The 23,025-nt window shown below is 38.6% G+C and overlaps 1 protein-coding gene across 7 annotated transcripts in view; it reads right to left on the bottom strand.

Annotated features, from left to right (window-relative positions):
- anks1ab (ankyrin repeat and sterile alpha motif domain containing 1Ab) overlaps positions 1-23,025 on the bottom strand; it is a 42,203-nt gene that overhangs the window by 5,746 nt on the left and 13,432 nt on the right. For 5 of the 7 annotated variants that reach the window (XM_010901087.3, XM_020055525.2, XM_020055526.2 and 2 more), the window contains exons 3-13: positions 20,476-20,545; positions 12,075-12,193; positions 8,708-8,806; positions 8,294-8,440; positions 7,899-8,015; positions 7,595-7,768; positions 7,344-7,481; positions 7,145-7,216; positions 6,975-7,061; positions 6,671-6,808; positions 2,373-2,555 (exon numbers count right to left, since the gene is read on the bottom strand). In XM_010901087.3, the coding sequence (XP_010899389.1) occupies positions 2,373-2,555; positions 6,671-6,808; positions 6,975-7,061; positions 7,145-7,216; positions 7,344-7,481; positions 7,595-7,768; positions 7,899-8,015; positions 8,294-8,440; positions 8,708-8,806; positions 12,075-12,193; positions 20,476-20,545 (1,344 nt within the window). Of the gene's footprint in view, positions 1-2,372; positions 2,556-6,670; positions 6,809-6,974; positions 7,062-7,144; positions 7,217-7,343; positions 7,482-7,594; positions 7,769-7,898; positions 8,016-8,293; positions 8,441-8,707; positions 8,807-12,074; positions 12,194-13,488; positions 13,763-20,475; positions 20,546-23,025 lie in introns of those variants that run through there. The other 2 variants (XM_010901082.3, XM_020055527.2) reach the window with 2 other exon arrangements.

Genomic DNA, 23,025 nt, shown 5'->3' with positions numbered 1-23,025 from the left:
TTTATTTTGAATGTTGTTACATTACAAAGTGCAATTGAAATGTATATCATTTCTTGGTAAAGGATTTCCTCAAAATCAGGTTGTCAGGTTATTTTGTATAGTGGAGATAATTCAAATAATAATATATCTTAAAGACGCAGTCTGGAACTCATTGAATTATGAAGTATTTATGTAAATATAATCACCATCATTCCCCAGTTAGCCATGAAAATCCAAGTTAGAAAGCGAGTGATTTCGATTAAATGGGGCACATGTCAGCACATACATTCCATAGTATGCCATTTTCTGTGTCCTGTTTTGGCTCAACAATGCAACTTTACAACCAGTTGCTAGAAACCTAGAGAGGAGTCAGTCTGTGAATGATTCTGTCTAGATCAGAAGGAAGAGTGCCCCCTACTGGCCCTGCAGTGCCTCTTTCAGCAGTGTCTTGTCTCCCATCCAGAGCCCAACGAGGACAGACCCTGCTTACCTTCAAATACAATGACTCAGCTGTACTGTGTATAGCCATACCATGACGCCGACACTGCCATACTTGAAAATTACACAATTACTCAGCGATGTGCTGTTGGATTTTTTCCTAAACATAAAGACTTGCTGTAAGGACAAAAAACTGTTTTTAATTTTAGCAATATATCTTTAGCGCCTTGTTGTATATATTGGATAATTTGTATTCTTTGCACTCTTTCACTTGTTCAGATCATTATGTTGGAATAATTACAATGTTGTTAATTTGTCAGTTTTCTGATGCATTTTATGATGTTTCTGGGTAATTTAATATATCATACACAGCATAATTAATGTTTTATAAATACTTAAAATGTTTGAGCAGTTATTTTCTAAGCTTGGCTGAGCGATCTCAACAATGTTGTATGTATAGGGGACAAAGCGGTAATCATTTATAAAATGACGTCAACACTTATTTGACAGACTCCATCTAACAAATTGATTTGTTTAGCCGAAATGAACTTTTAAGATTTGTCTAAAGAAATGGGCTGATAACAAATACAATTACTATATTTTATCAATTGATTTTGTCTTCATAAAAAACACTTTAAAGAAGCCATTTGCAAGAGTTCTACCTCACAAACACAAACAAAATGTGAATTATATTATAAAGGATATTAAAGAAATATGTTATTTGAAATGGAGTACTTCCCAAATATTTTGTTACTGTTGGCGTACTCATGCAGAGTAGATTCATCATATTCCCAATGATTTGGGAATCTGTTGCTTATTTGGTTCTGGTCATTTTGTAGCTTTGCCAGTCTCAAAAATGTTTAGATAAGTTCTGGGGAAACCTCAAATAAATATTGACATTGCTTGTCATAGGCTGAAATGGAAAGTGAGCTGTTGGCCACATTTATCCTCAGATTTCAAGTAGAAAACTAGCTACTGTACTTAACAAGTTGGCTACCCTATCTCTATCCAGCACAGGTCAACTACCCCAGGACACTCACAAACAACCTTGATTTACTCTGTTAGAGTTATACCACTGCAGGATTGGCCATAATTTTTATTTTTATTTTGAATTAGCTAGAATTCCTACCTAGGTAGCTTTCATGATCTACAGTCATGATTACATTTCTACAGTTATAGTATAAGATATACATATATTTCTGCTATTCCCCTTGTAGAGACTATGTAAAACCACAATAAAATCAATTTCAATCCCACTTTGTAAATCACTTTTTTATTATACTCACTGCATATGCTGTATAGACAGGTGATAAATTTAAGGAAAAACCATGTAATGAAGGATTTATGCCCTGCAACCTGTGACTATCATATCCCTCTGTTTAGTTCTCAACTGACTATTCCTGCTGACAAAGTCTGATCACGTCCTTCTAAAATTCATTTACATTCTCAATCAGCAAAGAAAAAGTTGCTCTTTTGTTTTTTCTCACATATGGCAATAATGCACTAGCATCACAGTAATCGAATGTATGCCTCCCACCGCGATTTCCAACCCTATTTACTAATGTCTGTCCCACAGATATACATGCAGATGTGGGAAATCACTGTCCCTATTGAAAAACTAGCCAGTCTTTGTGACTGAAGCTCCTGCCATCTGTGCCCAAATAATGAATCCTGATTCAAAGTCACTTAGGTCCTCTCCTCTAGCCATCTTGAGCCAAACTCAGGGTCAACTGGGCCTGCTCAGCATTTTTAAACGTGCCACAGGAACATGATAGGATGTTAATTGCTTAATAGTATGGTGCTGAAAGGAAGTATACGCATTTGTTTCCCCCCTACTCATTAATTCAGGTTTTTCCTTCAACTTGTAACAAATCTGTCGTTGCATGCACAGACACCCACATCTACAGTTGTGCGACGTGTTGGATTAGACTTTGTGCTCAGTGAGTGGTACTCACTGTTGATCTCCTCATGCTGCTCCATTGCTGTGATGTGGGCCGACTTGATTTGGTCTCAATGACTTCTGACCCAAGAGACAGTGGGGGGGGCGGTACATACTGTCTGGCTTTTGTCTGGAGAGCCAGTTGATAGGCCACCTCAAATGCCTGTCCTAGTGTCAGGATGATCTCATAAGTCTGAGTCTGTATAGAGGGGAGGAAGTAAAGAAGGAACAGATGGTTACTTGATGCAATTGACAGGACCACGATTTTGAATGAGATGCTCTGAATTAGATTATTGCAATAACCATTTTTTTTGTCATTGGCCCTGTTAGAGAGGATCAAAATGAGGTAAAATGAGGATCAAAATGAGGTAATTGCCTCAGCTAAAAACAGGGGAAGTGACAGACTAATCTCTAAATCACCAACATAATGAACAACTGATTATTATCGTTAGATCAGTCAGTCACAACTTTTCTACGAAACATTGCAGTTTTGATCCTCTGAAATATGACCATTGAGATAGCATTCTGACATGGTATCATATAAAAACGTCACTGAGGGACACTGTAGTGAAGACAAAATATTACAAGATCTGATGCATTTCTCATATGGACGAAAATGTTGTCAGTAGATTGCCTTCCCACTGATGGCAATCTACAAAATGGTTTAATACATGATTGCATTGAGATGATTGTCACCATTTCTCAATACATTGCATTCAATACATTCTGAAAACATCACACGATTGACGTTTTTCCTAATAGACGTGATTCAGTATTTTGTACTTAGTGTATTTTGTGTCTTTTTATGTTGTCTTTGCACTGTTATGCTAGGTTGCCGTTGTAAATGAGAATCTGTTTTCAATCAGCCTACCTGGTTAAATAAAGGTGAAAAAAAAATATCCAATGGGAAGTATTCTGTTCCATGAGGAAGATTTAACACAATGTACCAGCATTACTAGAGATGGTGTATTTCTCTTATTTATTAGAGAGGAGGGGCTGCATATATGAATAGGCAGGAGCTTCATTCAGGTGTCCCTAAATCAAGGTCTGTGCTTTTCCCATGCCAGCTGACGTGGAGACACTTATGTAAGCAGAGGCAGCGTGAACAAGTGATAATGATAGAAATTGACCAGACTGATTGACATGGACAACATACATAAAACCCAATCCTAAATCACCACAACAGGGGAATGAAATGGCCCTATTTCAAAAGCTTAGCAACCTGAAATGCAGCCTGACCTTTATAACTTATGTCAGTAATATTGAAATATATATATTAGGTGGTTTGGTATCAGATTTAACGTGAGCTGAGATTGTCGCAATAGGAATGCAAATGCATGAAAACAATGAAAAGATGCAGAGAAATTATATGATACAACACCATCTTGTATTACACCATTTTGTTATTGAAAATGTAATTGCATTGTTTTTCTCAGAGAATATTAAAGTTGTCAAAGTGTTGGACAGACGCATGCATACACAGCCATTATGGCTAGCTTGCCTCCTTACTAAATATAACAGACAAATGTCATTAGACTATTTTTGAAAACAGATGTTTCTTTCAATTCACAGTGGTGCACTGTTCAGATGCCGGAATTATTTTAATGGACAAACATGCACGGCCAAGTGATTGGCAATCAGATGAAAAACATCATGATTGTGCCAGTGTGTGAAGTTCTGTTTTGTTCTGTTTTGGCTTTGCCGTTGTCTTTGAATGTAGCCTGTTCTGTTTGGTTTTTGTCCTTTGTTCTTGAATGTAGCTTGTCCGTCTGTCATTGTTTTCACCATGTGTCTTGTTAGCCCGCTATTTAGCCTGCCCAGTTCTGTTCAGCACTTAATGAGTTATTGAGTGTGTTTTGTGACTGTGTCCAGCCTTGTATTCCTGCTGTTTTTTGTTGTTTTTTTCAGCCATAGTTTGTCCATTAAATCCATCATTGTCCATTAACTCTGTGCCTGGCGTTCTGCGTTTCCCTAAATCGTGACATTGTGATTTCATGATTTTGATTTAATGTAAAAAGTTAGGATACTAAGCCCACTAAGCCCAGCAACATCTTAAGCTAGGCTAGTAAATTAAGTGTCATTGTGTAAATGTGATTATTTGTTTGGTAAGGCACCCAAAAAACATAATGAGGCATTCTGCAATATTTGGCCCCTAAATCAACATCAGGTGACATTGAACAAAATTATTTGACAATTACTTTGGGCACCAAATTATGATATTTTATTATTAACACCCCCCCCCCCCCCCCAACCCAGACAGGCCTGCCCAACTGCACTGCCCTCTGTGGGAGCCCTGGCTAAGAACATAAGTTACATTACAATTCTCCAGTGTGACTAATAGTTGCTGGTGTATACATATTTCACACTAATATAAATAGTTTACCCAGTCCTTGAGTTTACAGTTGTTTTTTAACATTTGACATTTTCTTGAATTATGTATCCACAATACGGTGGTGGGAAGGGTTTGGTGCCTGTGTGGATGGGAACCATAACAAAAACCATATCAAATACTTCTCATTTGTCAGACTCTCGTCTCAAAGTTTTTTTTTGTTGATAATTCCAATAAAACTGCATTTGCTTCAAGCATCATTAATATTTGTATATGACACAGACATAGTCCTTTTTTATGTCATCAAGCTAGCTAATTACTGTTTATGAGTGCATAAATTAAATTGGAGCTGTAAATTATTCTTAAATGCTCTCCAGAATTATTGAACCCCTTGGTGAAGATAAATATGCTATGAAAAATGACTTCCTGTTTCACTGGGGTATAAATATGAGGTGTCACACATGCCTCCCTCCGCTCCGGCGCCACATCCTGATTCAGAGATGCCTCTAGGCATCTGTGCACTTCATTTGGTTGTCCCAATTAGAGGAAGCTGCCCCGTGTTGCTGCAGATTCGAGTTCAGTCGTATCTCCACTTTATGTGGATCGTTTTTTATGCTATTCAGTTCTCAATTTACCTCTACTTTTTTGTTTTGCTGCTTGTAAAGTACAGAATTAAAGGAATTACATATATGAAAGGAATATACCCGTGCCTGTGTCCTGCAACCTATTCAGCCATGACAAGGGTTAACAATAGTTGTGATACAGTGACACAGTTAACATTTTTTATAATGTTACCTCAATGAAGGGTTTGATTTCCTTCATGTATTCAGTGTAACATCAGGCCAATGAACAACAACATTTAATATGACCAGATTCTTGAAAATAGGCATATGACTGACAACATCAAGATCATGGTAGAAAGTGTTTTATCTCAGACATAATAGCTTTCAGAGTAGAGGTGAAATAATGACATTTGGATCATTGCATCTTGAAAAATATTACTCCAATTAAATACTTAATTGTTTGAGAATATTAAACAATTAACCTTTGGATGTATGATCAATTATTGAATAATTTTAAGAAAATCAGAATTACATAGTTTTTTTTAACATACATACTGGATTTTTTTGGGTAACTTCAGCAACTAAACAACACCATATTTCACTGTCTAGTAAATGTATTTTTGATGTCTTGACAATATGTATTAAGGTCTGTAGAATATGTATTTTTCACCTTTAATGCCCCACCTAAATGAATGGCATATGTCTTTTCAACATTATTTTACTTAGTAACCACTCATTATTAATATATGAAGCAATTGATGCAAGTACAGACATATAGTATCAACTGTATAGTTTTAACCACGTTATTTTTTTGTTTACATTTACCAGAGGTGCTATTAATTATAAACACAAATGTATTATTTCTAACATTACTAATTAGTACAGTAAGTAGTTGAGCTATAGTGAAATTTCCCTCGAATGGCAGCCATTTTTGTCACTGAGAAATCCAAACCATCTTAACTCCCTAATCAGAATGGCTGACCTTTTATCACATTAAAAGGTTAATGTACATTTCGCGAGTAGGAATTCTAAATTCAATAACATTTATAATGATTAAAACAAAGCAAGCTTAAACTCTGGATTTGGATGTGTTATGAGATGATAATTATACTCATGACATATTCATAAGTAATCAAGAATAAATGGTATACTGTATAACATCAATGTATGAGTCTCAAAATATATGTAGAAACTAAGGGTTTAATGTAACTGGCCTTTTCAGCAGTTTGCCAAGTCCAAATCTACTTCTCCTTTCAATATTTTGTATAATATGGCATTTAGAGTTAAGTAAATAGAAGTTGCAGAACTTTCTAGAAAGAATGGAAGTTGGAAAATGAATGAATGTATTTTGTATAGTTTTATGAAGTGATGATATAATAATATTGAGTGAATGAGGAGTTGTGTTGTTATCGTGTTCCTCACCACTTCCACAGTGCTGAAGACATGGCAAAAGTGGTGGCCACTTTTATTGTCCTTGGTGATGTAAGCAAAGGTGCAGAGGTCATCAGGGTCCTGGGCAGCACAGGAAATGTTCCTGATCTCATGCTCTGCTACGATGGTCTGTTGGAAGGACAGAAGAACAGGATGGAATTTAGAAGCAAAACCAACACCATTGACCAGTAACAATCACTTGCTTCATCAGCACCAACAGAGCAATTTTAAATAAATCAGTGTGAGTGATTGAGACAGAAAAATGCATATACCATTGGCTGTAGTCTCCTATTACCTTAGTGGTTGCATCAATGAACTTGACCCCTTTATAGGTAATGGAAAGTATAACAACAGGACCCTTTCTCGAATGATCCTTTGACTTCTGAAAGTAAAAAGTGCATGGCAAGAGGATCCATATTAATATGATCTAATATTAATGATCTAAAGTGTGACAGTCAGACTTACCCTAATTTTGGCGCAGGCTTCTTGAGTCGACTCAATCCCCCGAAGATCCCTGATAATCATTGATCCCAAATACTGGAAAACAAAAAACATCTCAGAACTATCCACTCCTGATACATGTTGGCTTGAGGACTTCTCTAGGAACTGAGATTCAAGAGCACTTCGGTTGACACAACATGACAGGATCATTAACATGACTTACACTGGCTTCATACCCACAGGACTCTAAAATCAGTTTCTCAGGCTGGTGATGCCAAGCCGAGACGGTGGCATAGGTGGCAGACTGGCTTGGTGGTCGGAGGGTCAAGCGAGGTTCTCTGGTTCGATCACTTTGTCTGTCCTAAAAAGACAAGTGGGTTGAGGCTGCGGCATACAGGGATGTTTATGGCAGAACATTTGATAAACCAGTGTAGTAGGATTATATATGAATAACATTTTGGCCAGAGGACTCACGTGGGAACGAGGTCTCTCACTGTAGGCACGCAGGGAAACACTACACTCCTGGTCCATGGCTCTCCTCCTCCTACCTGCCTCCCCCAGGGGCAGGAGCATGTCCATGGAACGACTTGTGTAAGGGTCCATGTGACTTAGAGGAGAGGCCCCTGTCTGGGACAAAAGATCCTGAAACTGACAGATGCAGGTTGATTGATGACTGACTGGCCATAGTGACAGGATACAGATAAATTATGTATCAGAGCAAATATTTTCATATGTGGGATTATAGTTAAAATGTAAGACACTGAATAACCTAACTAACCCTGATCTGTGAGAGACGGTTAGAGATCTGTGATTTAGTCGGGGCCTCCTCGTAGGGCCGCTCTGCCAAAGACGCTATGATCCTCTTCCTATGACCCAGAGGGCCGATCTTCAGCACCTGCATAGATGAATACAGAATACACAAACCACTAGTGACTGGGCCGTACAAAGGGCTGGGTTTATGAACTATAGAAAATATGAATGGTAAACAAATACAAACAAATAACAATTTAATGAACACACTGACTACAGTCTAGGACTGATGCTGGCACACAAAAGACAGACAAAATGGACTCTCTTTAATTATTCAGCATAGTCAGTTTTGCCTTAAGCTTAGTACAGCGCTATCTCCTCCCTGAGACATTCTATAATTCACTAACAAAGCATTGGCCTCACGTTGACAATCTCCAGCTCCCATAAGTTCTTTACACAGTCCAAGGTACGGTAGCCACTGGAAAGAAAGTTCGGCAGGTACTCCTGCAAGCCTAGCACATCCAACCAGGTAGAAAGAGACGTGCTTCCATCACAGCCAAGTGCTTTTACCTAGAAAGTAGGGCAGGATGGAAATCAAAATGAATTAAAATAAAAGCAGGATTTCTCAGTATATTTCTGGATTTTCAAGCACATGTGTCAAAGGGTGTTTCACAGGTTTTCACAGGTTAGCGACAGATTAGATCAAAGCCACATATCATAATTGAAGACACATGGTTAAATCCAATGTACACTCCCTGACACCTGATGGCGGCTTCATGGATGAACGCTCAGCGTGGTACGAGGATGCAGGCAGTGTCCTGGACTGGTGTTAACTACCTTGGGTAAACTGCGTGCTGCGTGGAGAATCTTCTTCCTGTGTCCAGGGTCAGTGATTCCCATGTCTCTAAGGTCTGCATCCTCCATTACGTTACTACCCTACATGCAGTAACATGTACGCATTCACAAACAGGTTATTTACACAAACTTCAAAAAGGCCACATTATGTTGAAACATGTATGAATCAGTATTAACATAGACATTTCAACATCCACTATACTCTAATCCCGGTATGTGATCAATAAGTGACCCAAACACAGACACACAGACAAAATGAACAAACACTCCCAGTTATTTATGTACTCACACAAACAGGGACGATGCGGCGAGAGGATATTGGAGTCAAATAAATGGTGCATGCCCAAGTTAATCAATCTATTCTAATCACCAAGCAAAACGCTATAAAAAAATCTGCAGCTTTTACATCCGAGGTGAAGTGTTGTGTTAAACCAAAATCCAGAAGCCATGAGGAAAACATTTCCGTCAACTGTATGCATTTGTATGTGAGGTTGTGTGTGTGTGTGTGTGAGAGAGAGAAAGCAAGAACTGTGTTGTTGGAGACAATGAATGACAACTTCACGTCATATAATGCTGAAGACAATGATTAAAGTCATTTTAACAATTCCCATTTCGCCTAATAGAAATGTTTTGTTTTACGTGGCTCATTCTTTGTCATCTAATTCAGGTTTAAAGGGAGGAATAAAGCCTTAAAAATGTGTATCTCAGCATTTTCCCTGTGGACTGGGGCAGATTGATTCTCCCTGGCCAAGAATGTTAAAATGAAGCTACCACTTTCTAAATCTGGCGTCACTGCATGTTTCCGGAGCACAATGCAGCCGTTACAGTTACACAGCATGGCAGCGATTGAAAATTAGACATGGATGATCCAGTGGACAAAGTTACTGATGCCAGGAATTGGTTAAAATAGAAAATGTCAAACAAAGCGATTGATGGATGTTCCAGGTGGTCCCACAAGAACTTGTCATTTATAGTTAATCAAGAAAAAATTATTAAATTTTGACTCGCTATTTTTGTCCTTATAAGTGCTTATTACATAACTGAAAATAGAGTACATACAGTCCCACAAATGAGGAAGTTGCCAGGAAATGAGTAGAATATGAAAATATATCTTGTATTTTGTGAACAGCACTTCATAAAGCATCAAAAATTCCATGTGGGCAGAATTCTATGCCATACTACAGATATGAGAGACCCATTTATGGCCTGGTGAATTAATAAAAAATTATAATCATCTTGTAAAAATTATGAGAATGAGCACATGTAGGTTTATTATTTATGATCCCTCCAGAACTAACTTCATCTTGGAGCAGTCCTTCCATGCATAGACACATCCCTACAGTGTTCTTTGGTGGTTGGCAGAGCACCGCAGGTCTGAAGGGTAGACAACGGTTTCCATATTTAAGGATTTGTCCTATGACACTCTTGTCTTTGGGGTCGGCAGGGAGATTGAGCACTCTGAATTCATATATGGGCTCTAATATAAAACTGCGCATGCGCTGTTTTCTCTGTAATTTTCATCAGAGATTACAACTAAGTTATTGAAAGTTTCTCAACTCATGTGCATCGGCAGAGTCCCCATTAACTTTGTTCCTCCGATATTCATGACATTGTATTTGTATGTGATCTTTGATGATAGGGTTGTGGACAGATTATCTTAACAATGTAGGAAAAATTATACAAGGCTGGGGCAAATTCCAGTGTGCTACTCTACCAAGCAAATCCACATACCACCACTGCAGTGATAACACAATGAACCTGGCAAAGAGAGTCCGATAGGAGCCTTGCAACATCTGTCTTCGCTCTGAACAGCTCAGACACCCCCAAATCCTTGTAAGAATTCAATGGTAATTTGTCCTGCAGTGAGCTAATATTATATGCTTGGTGCTTCTACACCCCATACACATTTGTCAAGAGATTAACATTAACATCACAATGCTAATGACCCATGATCCCCATTGAACACTGTAATGTTACTGGTACAACACACAGTACATCACAAGGCTGACTGACTATAGCTATTCCTAGTCCATTCTAAGTATATCAGACACTGCATTGGTTATATGTGACCACTCTAAAAGGGGCAAGCAGTTGCCCATGTCCAACTTCTCATCTATGGCAATCGCCTGTAGATTACAGTAGAGAAGCAGCTGTTCAGTCAGATCATTTGTTTTACTTTAGAGTCCATGAGGTCTCTAAAGTAACAATTAGTAATGCCTTTAGCTAGGTTTACATCAAACTGGCAAAGAGATTGTCATCAGTGGTGTCTTTCCATCAAACAGACTTAACTGTTAAAAAGAAGTATGTGTTGATGTACTGCACATAAATGTAGGAATGCATTTTTAACTCTAATGACCACAAACCTGGCTGTGTAAAATAGCAAATGTGCCCAGTGGTCATGGTATCTGCGCTCAACAGCTGGCAAATACAGTGCAGGTAGAACACCCTAAACAGTGACATTATTACAGATAAGAGATTGTTTTATTTTCAATCATCACTAGAAAAAGCTCCTTAGTGTTTATTGGAAAGGACCATAAAGCCCATCATTGTGCACTTTCACCCTCCTGTGAATTTCATCATAACTTCGCTAATCTATAGCCTAAAAAACTGCATGTTTTTTTATGTAATTTACTTTGATCCAATGGTTGCTGTATATATATACAGGAATTTCCGCTGCCATTTCTTTCATAATATATTTCACAGACACAAAACAATCCTATCATGTCCTGGTGCAGCAATCTCAAGCCTTACATCATAGTGTCAAGGCACCACCACAAACTGGGTGCAATATCTTACATATTTTACAGCTAGGATGCAAAAGTGGGTACTATATATTAGACTAGCATCACCCTGGGATGGTAAGTTGTCCTTGGCTCATCACACTTTTTTGGGTGGAGGCATGTCCCAATCTCTGACTCTCTTGAGCCCACCACACCTGTTTTCATAAAATCTAAGGTTGGAAAATAAATTTCCAGGATGTAACATCCATATTGAGGCGTCAACAGGCCTGTTTGTTTTATCTGTTATAGAATCTGGCCATCATGGTGGTTCAGGCAATAGGACATTAATCAGCCTGCCAAGATGGGGGGGGGTGGGTGACGACTGGAATTTTACTGCAAATGGATGGCATCCTTGGGTCTAAATGGAAAATGTTTACTGGTTTTGTTGCGATTTGTCTTACGACCGGTGACAGGCAGCTTCAACACCTGAGTTTCACCGTAAGAACACACGCTGTATAGCATTTATTGTATAGCAAGGAAGGTTATAGAGCTATAGAAGAGTGATGGAAACTGGGGAGTGAAATGGAAAAGGGAGGAAAGTGGAACAGATCTTAGAAATAATAACTCACCATGTAGCGCAGGTCGTCAAAGCCATTGAGCAGCAGCTTGCTCTCATACTGCGGCAGCCCCACATGTTCCAGCCACTCTCCCACGGGCTGGTCCAGGGCTTTGCTGCAGGCCCCATCTGCTGAGAGAGGGAAGCGCTTCAGCAGGGAGAAGCCGTTCAGCCGATAGCAGCGGCACTCCGAGGACGAGACATGGCATTGCCACATCATCCTCGGCCAGCACAACCGAATGCAGGAGCACCAGCAGGGCGGTGGAGACAGGGTCCAGGCTGAGGATGGGCAGGAGGGGGCCCGACTACTCTTAAACTGGAGATACAGTTGTGGGACCAGCTCGCTGTGGTACACCGCACACCCACTCTTTACTGTGGATGTCAGTGTCAGGCAAGGATGGAGGTAGAGGTGAATATGCAAACCTTCAGTTGATATTGATCAACTGATTGAGCTAAACTGGCATTTTCCATTCAACTGTTTCGCCAATTACTTACATGACTATTGATCTCTTTAGTTAGTACGTAGATCAGTGACTGCAAAAATGGGTTGCCTTAGTACACTCAAATATGAAGCGCTAAATGAAATAATTTTCAAGACCGCACAAAGATATAATATTCCATATGTTGTCCTATATTCTGATTAAAACATCCTCCTCCTCATCATCATCCTTTTCGAAAACAAATGATATTCCACAAGGGCAGGGTAAACCAGAATAAGTAACAACTGCTCAAAGAACACTGTAGCACATGGTCACCTCTGTCTCAGTCCCATGGTGTTATTGAACAACTTGTATGAGAGCTCTGACATGGCTCACTGAATGAAGATACAACCATGATGAAGTAACGGTGCTTGTAATCTGGAACATGGGATTTTCTCTAGGATTCTTTTCTCCACAAATAGAATAAGTGTCCAATCTTATACACCAAAATGCAGGTCTCCCCCTTGGCTCCCGACTATTGATGAAAAACTGCTGAAATTAAATCAAAATCCAATTACCAGCCCCTTCATAAAGCTTCAGTGAAAAGAGGCACTATGTCCTTGGTGTTTCCAGTGATCCTAATGGTAAACCCTGGTATTTCCCAGCGTGAAGAGTCTCCTTTGAAGGCTGGCTCATTCAGGGAATGTTCTTATCACATCTCACACCAGTAAATCCAAGCTCATCTCCAACAGAGTGCAGGTGAGCCTTTTGACTCTTGGCTGAAATCTCCACAGGACCACCTCGGCCGCCTCCCTGTGCGATACGCACCCTCCACCCCACCTGGCTCCCCCGCCGTGGATTACAGCTAGCTCCAGAAGCCCCTGTTTCAGGGCAGAGGTTTGCTGCATCCCCTGTCTGAAGCCCTGTCACAAAGCAGCTGCTCTTGGCTCACATGCTCTCCTCACTGCTCCCCTCACAGGGCATAACGTCCTGATGCTGGATACTCACAAGCCCAGAAAGCAGCCTCAACTGCGTCCTTCCCGCATCCACAACAGGCAGTCTTGATGCTCATCCCCCTTCCCATTCACACAAATCCCTCAAGGTTTCTCTTACCCTGTCTCTTTCTCTCTTGCTATCTCTCTTTCTTCTGCTCTCTTTCTGGCTCTCTATCTTATTCCTTCATTCACATAGTCTCTCAGTGCACTGCAGAGCTGTCGAATGCTGCCTGATGGAGCGGGGTAGTGCTCCATGTATCAGCTCTGTATTCCTCCCCCTATCTCTCTCTCTGCCTTACGCTCTCACTATATAATTCCCCCTCCCTCTCTCCCTCTACCTCATAGCCTCTCTCTTCTTCTACCTCGCAGTCTCTCTCCCCACCCTCTGCACTGATTAGAATTTCAGAAGCACTGCGATCTTGCTAGTGCGGAAAGGACACCACCATCAGAGGCAGGGAACAAGTCCTGGGAGCCCCAAATCACAGACCTCTCTGTATGAAAGACTGCAGTGTGAAAGGAATACTGTATGTATGGTTTTCTGTTCTTACCCCAGGGGCCTTATCGTCAAAAAGTCAAGAAGCTGTGACGCAGTGGACCTGCTGTAAGTGTAATTTTTGGGCCTTACCATAATCCAATGTGGCCGTCAATACTGTATCAGATTTTGGAAGTGAGATAATATTGTAAATATATTACTTCCAAATATAGAAACAATATTTTCTATTGTACATCTATTTGAGTAAAAGTATTAATAAAAAAGTATTTTTGGTGAGGTAGTTCATGGAGCTCAATTGGCATCCAAACGGCTCAAAAATGTACCTACAACCATAAAAACATTTATTATGCCAAAACTAGACTTATATTATGTCAGATCATGAAATGCACAATAAAAACATACTGTTTTAACTGGCCTAATTATTAGGTTGATTGTTTTTAAAGTGGCAAAGTCACTGGAAAAATGTACATGGACCAGAAGGATGCATTCTCGATGTTAACTGTCTCTGGACTGACAATAGGTCATCTATAGTGAATTATGTCATAAGATTTAAACAAAGAAAAAAAGTGAATTATGCAAGTCTGGGAAACAAACAAACAGCTCTTTTACTCCTACGATTCCTGTCATTTACCAAAAAAGTGTCACCCTATTAGTTTTATTATATAGCTAATTAAATGAAATTATATGTAATTTAACCTTGATTAAACGGAAGATGGTTATTGTATAATTAACTTCAACTTTTTGAATATTACCAAGAGATGAAATGGTTAAACAATTAAACAAATCATTAAATGTGGTAAAGATGTGCATTGGCATTCCTAAATGATATTAAATGGTGCCCAAATAATTGGGACATAGCACCTATATTTCAGAATTCAATAAAGGTCACCAATAATGATTTTGTTTTTTGAAAGGTGACATTACTGTAGGTCAATTTTTTGTTGCCTAACATTAAACAAATCTTATTTGTGAATAAACGTAAGTGTCAGATATTGCCTGTAAGCACTACCACTTCACTACACTACATTACTTTACTACTAATACTACATGAATCAGCCCACGCGTGGCAGACTTCACTGAAACCATGCTTTGTCATAAATTTACTTTGCTTTATTGTCAATACTGATAAACAATCCTTGGCTGTTTAAGTGCAAAACATATGGTGGTGTGGCTGTAAAGTTTCTGATGTTGTAGGATTATCATACACATTTTAGCATTCAAGCCACATATTTCATCCAATTCTTGGCAGCAATAATTTTTTGTAAACATTGTAAATATCAGTAAATGCATAAATAGTATTGTCTAAACATGTTGTGCCTATGACTGCTACAAATTACAACAAAACTTTAAGCCTGACGCTTTGGTCTCACATCACTGGACCAATGCAATGATGTAAAATTTGCAAATCCGCACTCCTAAGGCACTGGGCCATTTAAAAGACCTGCGCTGTTTACTCGAAATAGAGGCCAGAATGATCTACTTTAGAGCCATGCCCTACCAAGCCTCAACCCTAGGGTTCATAATGTTGAAACATTAAAGGTCCGCCAAAAATCCCTTAAGTAAAAGTACAAATAATCACCATTGACTAAGTATGGTTCCAAGCAGTAATCCAAATAGTATACTGTCTCACAAAATAAATCTGAAGTCTGTTCCATTCGATAACAAGATGACAGGAGTGGCATTTTCCATTACCTCAATAACTGCTGGAATTGTACTGGGAAATGCAACAATACAAATGGCCACACATTTACATTATTTAGCAGACTCTTATACAGACCAACTTAGAGTAGTGAGTGATTAGAATTGAATGCATATATTTTTATACTGGCTCCCCATGGGAAATGAACTGACAAGCCTAGCATTGCAAGAGCCATGCTTTACCTTCTGAGCTATATGGGACCACAGACTTCTATTGACATAAATCCAAATAGGCATTAGCCACCACCTATGCAGGGCTGCTTACTGCGTCCATCACTGGGTTTATCAGGATACAGCTGCAGGCCCAGAGTAATTATGCAGGCTGTCACTCTGACTGTGAACACCTCACACATCACATTCCCAGCCAGCTGGCTAGTGGAGCAGAAGTGATGGTTACAGAGGTAAAGTGAGGAGCGATTGATTAAGCTCCTGCTGTAATTGGCTGGCTGTAAGCCAATTGCTTTGCCTTAACGATCAGGTAAAGGCCAAGTCAGGTCTTTGTTAACATGCATCTGAGCTAACTCCAAGAGTTAACTCTAATAATGAATAATCACAAGCGGACAGCAGTCCTATCAGACACTCTCAGAGAAAGGAAGAGTGAATGAAAAGGAGCAGACAGCAATGAGACAAGCAAGTCAAAGACGAATGGTCAAGGTGATGAAATGTGCATGCGATGAGATAAGATGTTAAGAAAAACATAGTTAAGATTGGAGCAAACTGATTATGTTTCAGACACCCAGACCTTTCCCCCAAGCTTTTTGTGCTGTCACTTCCTTCTCCATACCACAAAGCCTGTGTGAAATACCAGCCCTCCCAACACAATTACAGCCATTCATTGGGATGACAACACCTCCCGGGGACCAGCACGGCTAATTACCAAGTGACTGAGGGTCCATCCATCACTCCACTTACTGTTAGGAGGAACTAGGTCTTCATGTTTAGTTTGGGCTAGTGGGCTTCCATAGGGACTGAGAGATACCTACCAGGAGGTCTTGACTTGTCTCAGGGGAAAACAGCATATTAACAGAGAGGTAAAGGCTGCGGTGCTTAGATAAAGCATTGTCTATTTATCAGAGGGATAGGAGTGCTAGCTCCCTGTCAACACATCCACAATGCTACAAAAATGAGCTGCAAAGCTGAATTAATTCACGGGAAAAGAAGACGGACTGTATTCCTTTGAACGTCAAAGGGGCGTACACAAACTGAGCTGCAGGATGCCTCCTGTGTGTTGTGGGCTCTCTCTCCATGCTCCCTCTTAAGCTCATTTGCTCAATGCTCATGTACCAGACAATTCAAGTACTTTCGCACCACAAATGCAAACACCACAGTGCTTGTGCATCGAAAATGCCACATGGAATTGCAGGGATGTTTCTAAAGGCAACAAGGCACAGCAATCTCTGTTCCAAAACATATAGTTTAGGATTAATTGGCAGAACATGGCTCCAGGGAAACTTCAGTATGGAGAAAGGGATGGCAGTAATGAGAGAGAGGGAGGAAAAGAGGGATGGAAAGAATGGGGGATAACAGAGATCCTTTACAATGGTCGGATAGAGGGATAAAGAGTGACAATTTAGAGTCCCTGACCCTTACCCATCCCCTCTGGAAAGAGCACTTACATTTTACAACATTTAATTTATTAGAGTAATATATATATATATAGTACACTCACCACGGTTATGACTTTGCTATATCTGGGATAGGTTCCTACATTGTAATCCATATGCCTTGGGACACCAAAGCACCAAAAATAATTTCTTACATGACAGACCTAGCTTGGTCTCTTAGCTCTGTATTTTTCATCTGGTTTGTTATCCTCCTATGGGTTCTACTAAGAAAATGAGGAGAGAGGATGTAAGGAGTAGCCAATTTCTTATTCTCAAATCCATTTTCACTTCACCAATTAGGGCCAGCTTCACTGCACATTAACAACAGACACAAAATTAAATCAAGATGATTGCTGATCTGTTCAAAAGTGTAACTTATTAAAAGCCTAACTTACTTTTAGTTTTTTCCAATTTGCTAAAATTTGTTACACAAAATATGGAAGAAATTAATGGGATCAGAAAAAGAGAGTTTTCAATTGTTGTTGGTAGATTTACCAGGATTATGACTCATACTATAGTATTTCATTCAATTGTTCTTACCTGGTTTTTAGTACAAAAAGATACAGAAACTGAATTGTTTTGGCCTGGAGTTATTTACTCCTGGTGTAAACATTTAAAAAATTCACATACTGTCTATTTTGGGGATGATTTCCCATGTTCATTTATATTTTTTATATGATACATTTCAAATATATTTGTTAGGTGGATATTGTGCATTATTGCAATATTGTAAGACTTTGTAAGAAAAAATGCTATTATCTGGATGCCATTGCGGTAAAAGGGTCCATGCACAACCAGTAAGTAAAGATGGTTTTAGTACAAGAAAGAGGGTTTACTATAAGAAAGTTGGTTTAGTATTTTAGTATAAGAACAAAAAATGCTTCTTCAATAGATATCCCAGGTGACACTTTTAGGTGATGTCATGGCAATATTGGCTAGCTAAGCACAAAAAGGTAATGTCACACCAAATTGACTTTGTGCAGGCCATCAAACCAAAGGCAATCAATCGATATGTTCTTTGTCACAGAAATTAAATATGTCAGGTTGTCATTTTCACATTTTATTAATGGTAATCTCCGTTACCTAAGACTTTGGTTTTGCATTTTGATTTTGCTAGACATATTTTTTTTTTTTTACTTTTCCCATTCACTTATGAAAAATACTGGTCTTGTTTTCAAGTCCACTTTGTAAGTGTTCCTGCAAGTCCTAAAATATTGCATTGGATTAAAACCTCTGTGGAGTAAATCCAGAAGTCATCACCAGAGAATATGCCATAATCAGGGAACGCTTAATATTATGCATTTATCCCCCAAATTGTTATTCAAGCATTATCCCACATTAGTATCCATTTGATTTCCCTTTGGTGATTAATATTACATGAAAATTAAATTAATGTATCTGCTCTCCAAAATATTGGCAATCTTGGTAAATATGATTTATGAAAACAATGTCAAAGATGATTATCAGTTTGATCTTAAACTCAAAATATAAAGGGAAAATCAAACCATTTATTGAGTTAACATTTTCTCAAAGAAGGGTATCACAAATAATCGCCCCAATAAAAGAACACAGATCCAAAACATTCCACAAGATCCACACTAAAATGTCTCACTGGCCACTGCTAGTCAAGGTTTTGCCATGACAGTCTCATCTCATGACACAAACTCCATTGAAAACACATGTGTTGAAGAGAGTCAATAGGAAGGAATAAGGACTCTGAAGGAGCTGGTGAAATTAATGTGTGGATTAATGGTCTCAGATCCTTTGCTATGCATCCTCCCACCTCATCAAACATTATAGGAGAAGTCGCAGTGCTGTTATCTTGGCAAGAGGAGAATGCACAAGACTTTAAATGCAGGGGGGACAATAAACATAATACACATTTCTCAGAAAAGTAATGCTTTCTTGATTTAGAGTTTGAAAATCTTTATAATGTAGTCAGTGAGTTAGACTGAGACCAAGGTCTCTTTTACAGCTGAACCTTGTGTTTATAGCAAATGAAAAAATAATAAGAGGGATTTCATTGTTGAAAGATATCAGTCAGCAGAATGGTACAAAATAATTTCCAAAGCATTAGATATACCATGGAACACAGTGAAGACAGTCATCATCAAGTGGAGAAAATATAGCACAACAGAGACATTACCAAGAACTGGACGTCCCTCCAAAATTAATGGAAAGACAAGAAGAATACTGGTCTGGGAGTCTTCCAAGAGGCCTACAGCAACATTATAAAGGAACTGCAGGAATTTCTGGCAAATACTGGCTGTGTGCTGCATGTGACAACAATCTCCCATATTCTTCATATGAATGGGCTATGGGGTAAGGTGGCAAGACGGAAGCCTTTTCTTACAAAGAAAAACATCCAAGCCTGGCTCAAGTCCCCCAAAAGCACGTGGGAAAATGTGTTATGGTCTGATGAAACCAAGGTTGAACTTTTTGGCCATAATTCCAAAAGGTATATTTGGCGCAAAAACAACACTGCACATCATCCAAACAACACCATACCCACAGTGAAGCGTAGTGGTGGCAGCATCATGCTTTGGGGCTGTTTTTCTTCAGCTGGAACAGGGGCCTTAGTCAGGGTGGAGGGAATTATGAACAGTTCCAAATACCAGGCAATTTTGGCACAAAACCTTCAAGTCCGTAAGAAAGCTGAAGATGAAGAGGAAGTTCACCTTTCAGCACGACAACGAACCAAAGCACACATCCAAATCCACAAAAGCTTGGCTTCACCAGAAGAAGATTAACATTTTGGAATGGCCCAGCCAGGTCCCAGACCTGAATCCAATTGAACAGCTGTGGGGTTATCTGAAGAGGTCTGTGCACAGGAGATGTCCTTGCAATCTGACAGATTTGGAGCGCTTTTGCAAAGAAGAGTTTTTGCAAAGAATAGACTCCTACCTAAAAAGACTGAGTGCTATAATAAAACCAAAAGGTGTTTCAACAAAGTATTAGTTTAAGGGTGTGCACACTTATGCAACCAGGTTATTGTGAATTAATTTTTGTTTTTTTCTCAAAGATTTCAGTTTGTTTTCCAATTGAATTGTTCATGTAATAGGTCACATTAAAGGTGGAAAAAGTTCTGACATGATTTATCTTTGTCTTATTCTTTTACATCACAAGAACATGGCATTTGAACAGAGGTGTGTAGACTTCATATCCACTGTAGGTTCTCAAGATCATAGAAATATATAACATTTACCTGTGGATATGTGCTGTTGGTCATTGGAAAACTCGATGCCTGCTCCAATCAGGTTCATGATCTTCTCAATCTGTGGAGTAGCAAAACATTAGGACAAACCAGATATGGTTACCCCAGGTTCATCAATATCAGTATTAATCAGACTGATCCTCTCCACAACAGAAGCATCAGAATATGTTGAGGGTCTGTAACCTTAGCTTTTATTGTTAACAATTCTTAAGACAGGGCACATCTTTGATTAATGGGAATCAATAAGTATACATATAGCATGTGGCTAATTGATGATAGGGAAGGGCAAGAATGATGGATGGAAAGTAAAATAAAAAGTAAGTTAAAATGCTATGTGGGTTAGTGACTTAATATAAGTTAGTGATTTAATATCAAGATAACTTGATGTAACCACCATATAACACAGTCCTTGTAAGTTAATTTGTACTCAATAAAGTAGCTATTAGCAAAGTCAGTGCTGGGGGGTCGGGGGGTGGGGGGGTTAAGTGACTGTGTTTCTCCATAAAAGACAATGGTACTGGTTGTTGTTTTTTGTCACCACCAGATTATGTGGTTATTATTTAAAGCACGTGAAACTCAGGAGTACAAAGTGAAGAGAAAACCTGCTAACCAATGTTTGTATGTGTGTTTTAAAGTATTTATGTTTTTTCAAATGTGTTTTAGTGGTGGTCGTGACTAGAGCAGTTAAAGTAGTTATTAGTTAAAGATGACAAAAATAAGTAGATTAAATGATTGACTAATCTGGTTAAATGATAGTGTAGCCTAACCATGTAAAATTTGGTTTAAGGTCTCTAACATGAACAGTTCAAGACTAACTTTCGGTGGGTAATTTTATTCTAATACCTGCTCATTGATGTAGTTATTAAGAAGATAGAATAGCCAGAAAACATGAAGGTTGGTTTGTTGTCTAGCTCAGACAGCTCAAAATTATTATATTGCCACTAAATCACATGATGTGTATGCAAATAAATGCAGAGTACTTTAAGTGACATATTTTCCTGAATGAATGAAATGTGAATTGCTGAGAATTGTATTCAGATTTCTACAAATTAAATTAGGTTAATAGATCATAAAGGCTTTAGAGAAATTGAAATTAGTGTAGATTAAAAATTGAGAAACAATGTGTTAACAACTTTAGGTAGGCTAAGAAGCTAACCACATAACACTTAGCTGATGTAGCAATCAAGCTCAAATTCCCCCATGTGCAGTTTGGTTTTCTTATTTTTTGTGTTACCTCTGCTGTGATAGACCTGTCTTCAACATATTTCGTAATGCCATATACATTGCAATTCACATGTGTTTGGGGAGTGATTATTTTTGTTAATCACCAGCCCATTGGATATGAAATTATTCAATGACTAAGAGGTTAAATGGCAGACCGTCAGTCTTAATTTGAGGGTATTATAACCGTGATCTGTGTATACATTGTCCCTACATTTTAATGGACAAAAAGTAATTTGACAAGTTATCATAATGAAGTTGATGGACATTGATTGCCCCATCATATTCACAATGTGATTGTCACTTTACTTACAGTTACAAGGTTTTCAATTAGTTCCTCGCTATCACGTTTTTTCCCTAGTGTGCAGCTAAGAAAATTGTGTAATTCATAATTTTTCATAACATAATTTGCTCTCACTGACCTTACAAAAAAAGTATTAATTTAATTTAACCTTAGTATACTTTATTAATGTACATTGTTGACCTACAACCCAATTTCCAAAAAAGTTGGGATGCTGTATAAAATGAAAAAATTACAGAATGCAATGATGTGAAATCATTTATCCCTATATTTACTTAAAAGTAGTACAAAGAAAAAATATCAAATGTTTAAACTGAGAAATTGTATTGTTTTAGGAAAAATACATGCACATTTTTTATTTGATGCCAGCAACATATTTCAAAAAAGTTGGGGCAGGGGCTTAGTTTACCACCGTGTTGCAACACCTCTTCTATTAACAATACTCTGTAAGCGTTTGGGAACTGAGGAGACCAATTGCTGGAGTTTTGGAAGTGCTTGATATAGGATTGCAGCTGTTCAACAGTTTGGGGTGACAGTTTTCGACTGCAGGCAGGCCAGTTTATCACCCAGACTCTTTTACTATGGGGCCATGTTGTTGTTATATGTGTAGAATGTGATTTGGTATTGTCTAGCTGAAATTAAGCAAGGCCTTGAAAAATGTTGTCTGGATGGCCGCATATGTTGCTCCAAAACCTATACAGTGAGGGTCTATAATATTATCTATATTATATTATCATTTCTATGGTAGGTCTATTTGAACAGTGCAAGACAGAAAAACAAAACAAAAATCCAGAAAAACGCATGTAAAAAAGAGTGCGATTGATTTGCATTTTAATGAGTGAAATAAGTATTTGATCCCCTCTCAATCAGAAAGATGTATTTTATACAGGTAACGAGCTGAGATTATGAGCACACTCTTAAAGGGTTGCCAATTTACATCTGAATGATTGGGTAAAAGTGTTGTGGTCAGATGAGACCAAATTTGAGCTCTTTGGCATCAACTCCCCATGTTTGGAGGA

Source organism: Esox lucius, chromosome 17 (assembly GCF_011004845.1).
Source record: "Esox lucius isolate fEsoLuc1 chromosome 17, fEsoLuc1.pri, whole genome shotgun sequence".
Taxonomy (NCBI): domain Eukaryota; kingdom Metazoa; phylum Chordata; class Actinopteri; order Esociformes; family Esocidae; genus Esox; species Esox lucius.
The sequence above is the reverse complement of the archived record's forward strand: the minus strand, read 5'-3'. Positions and strand labels throughout refer to the sequence as shown.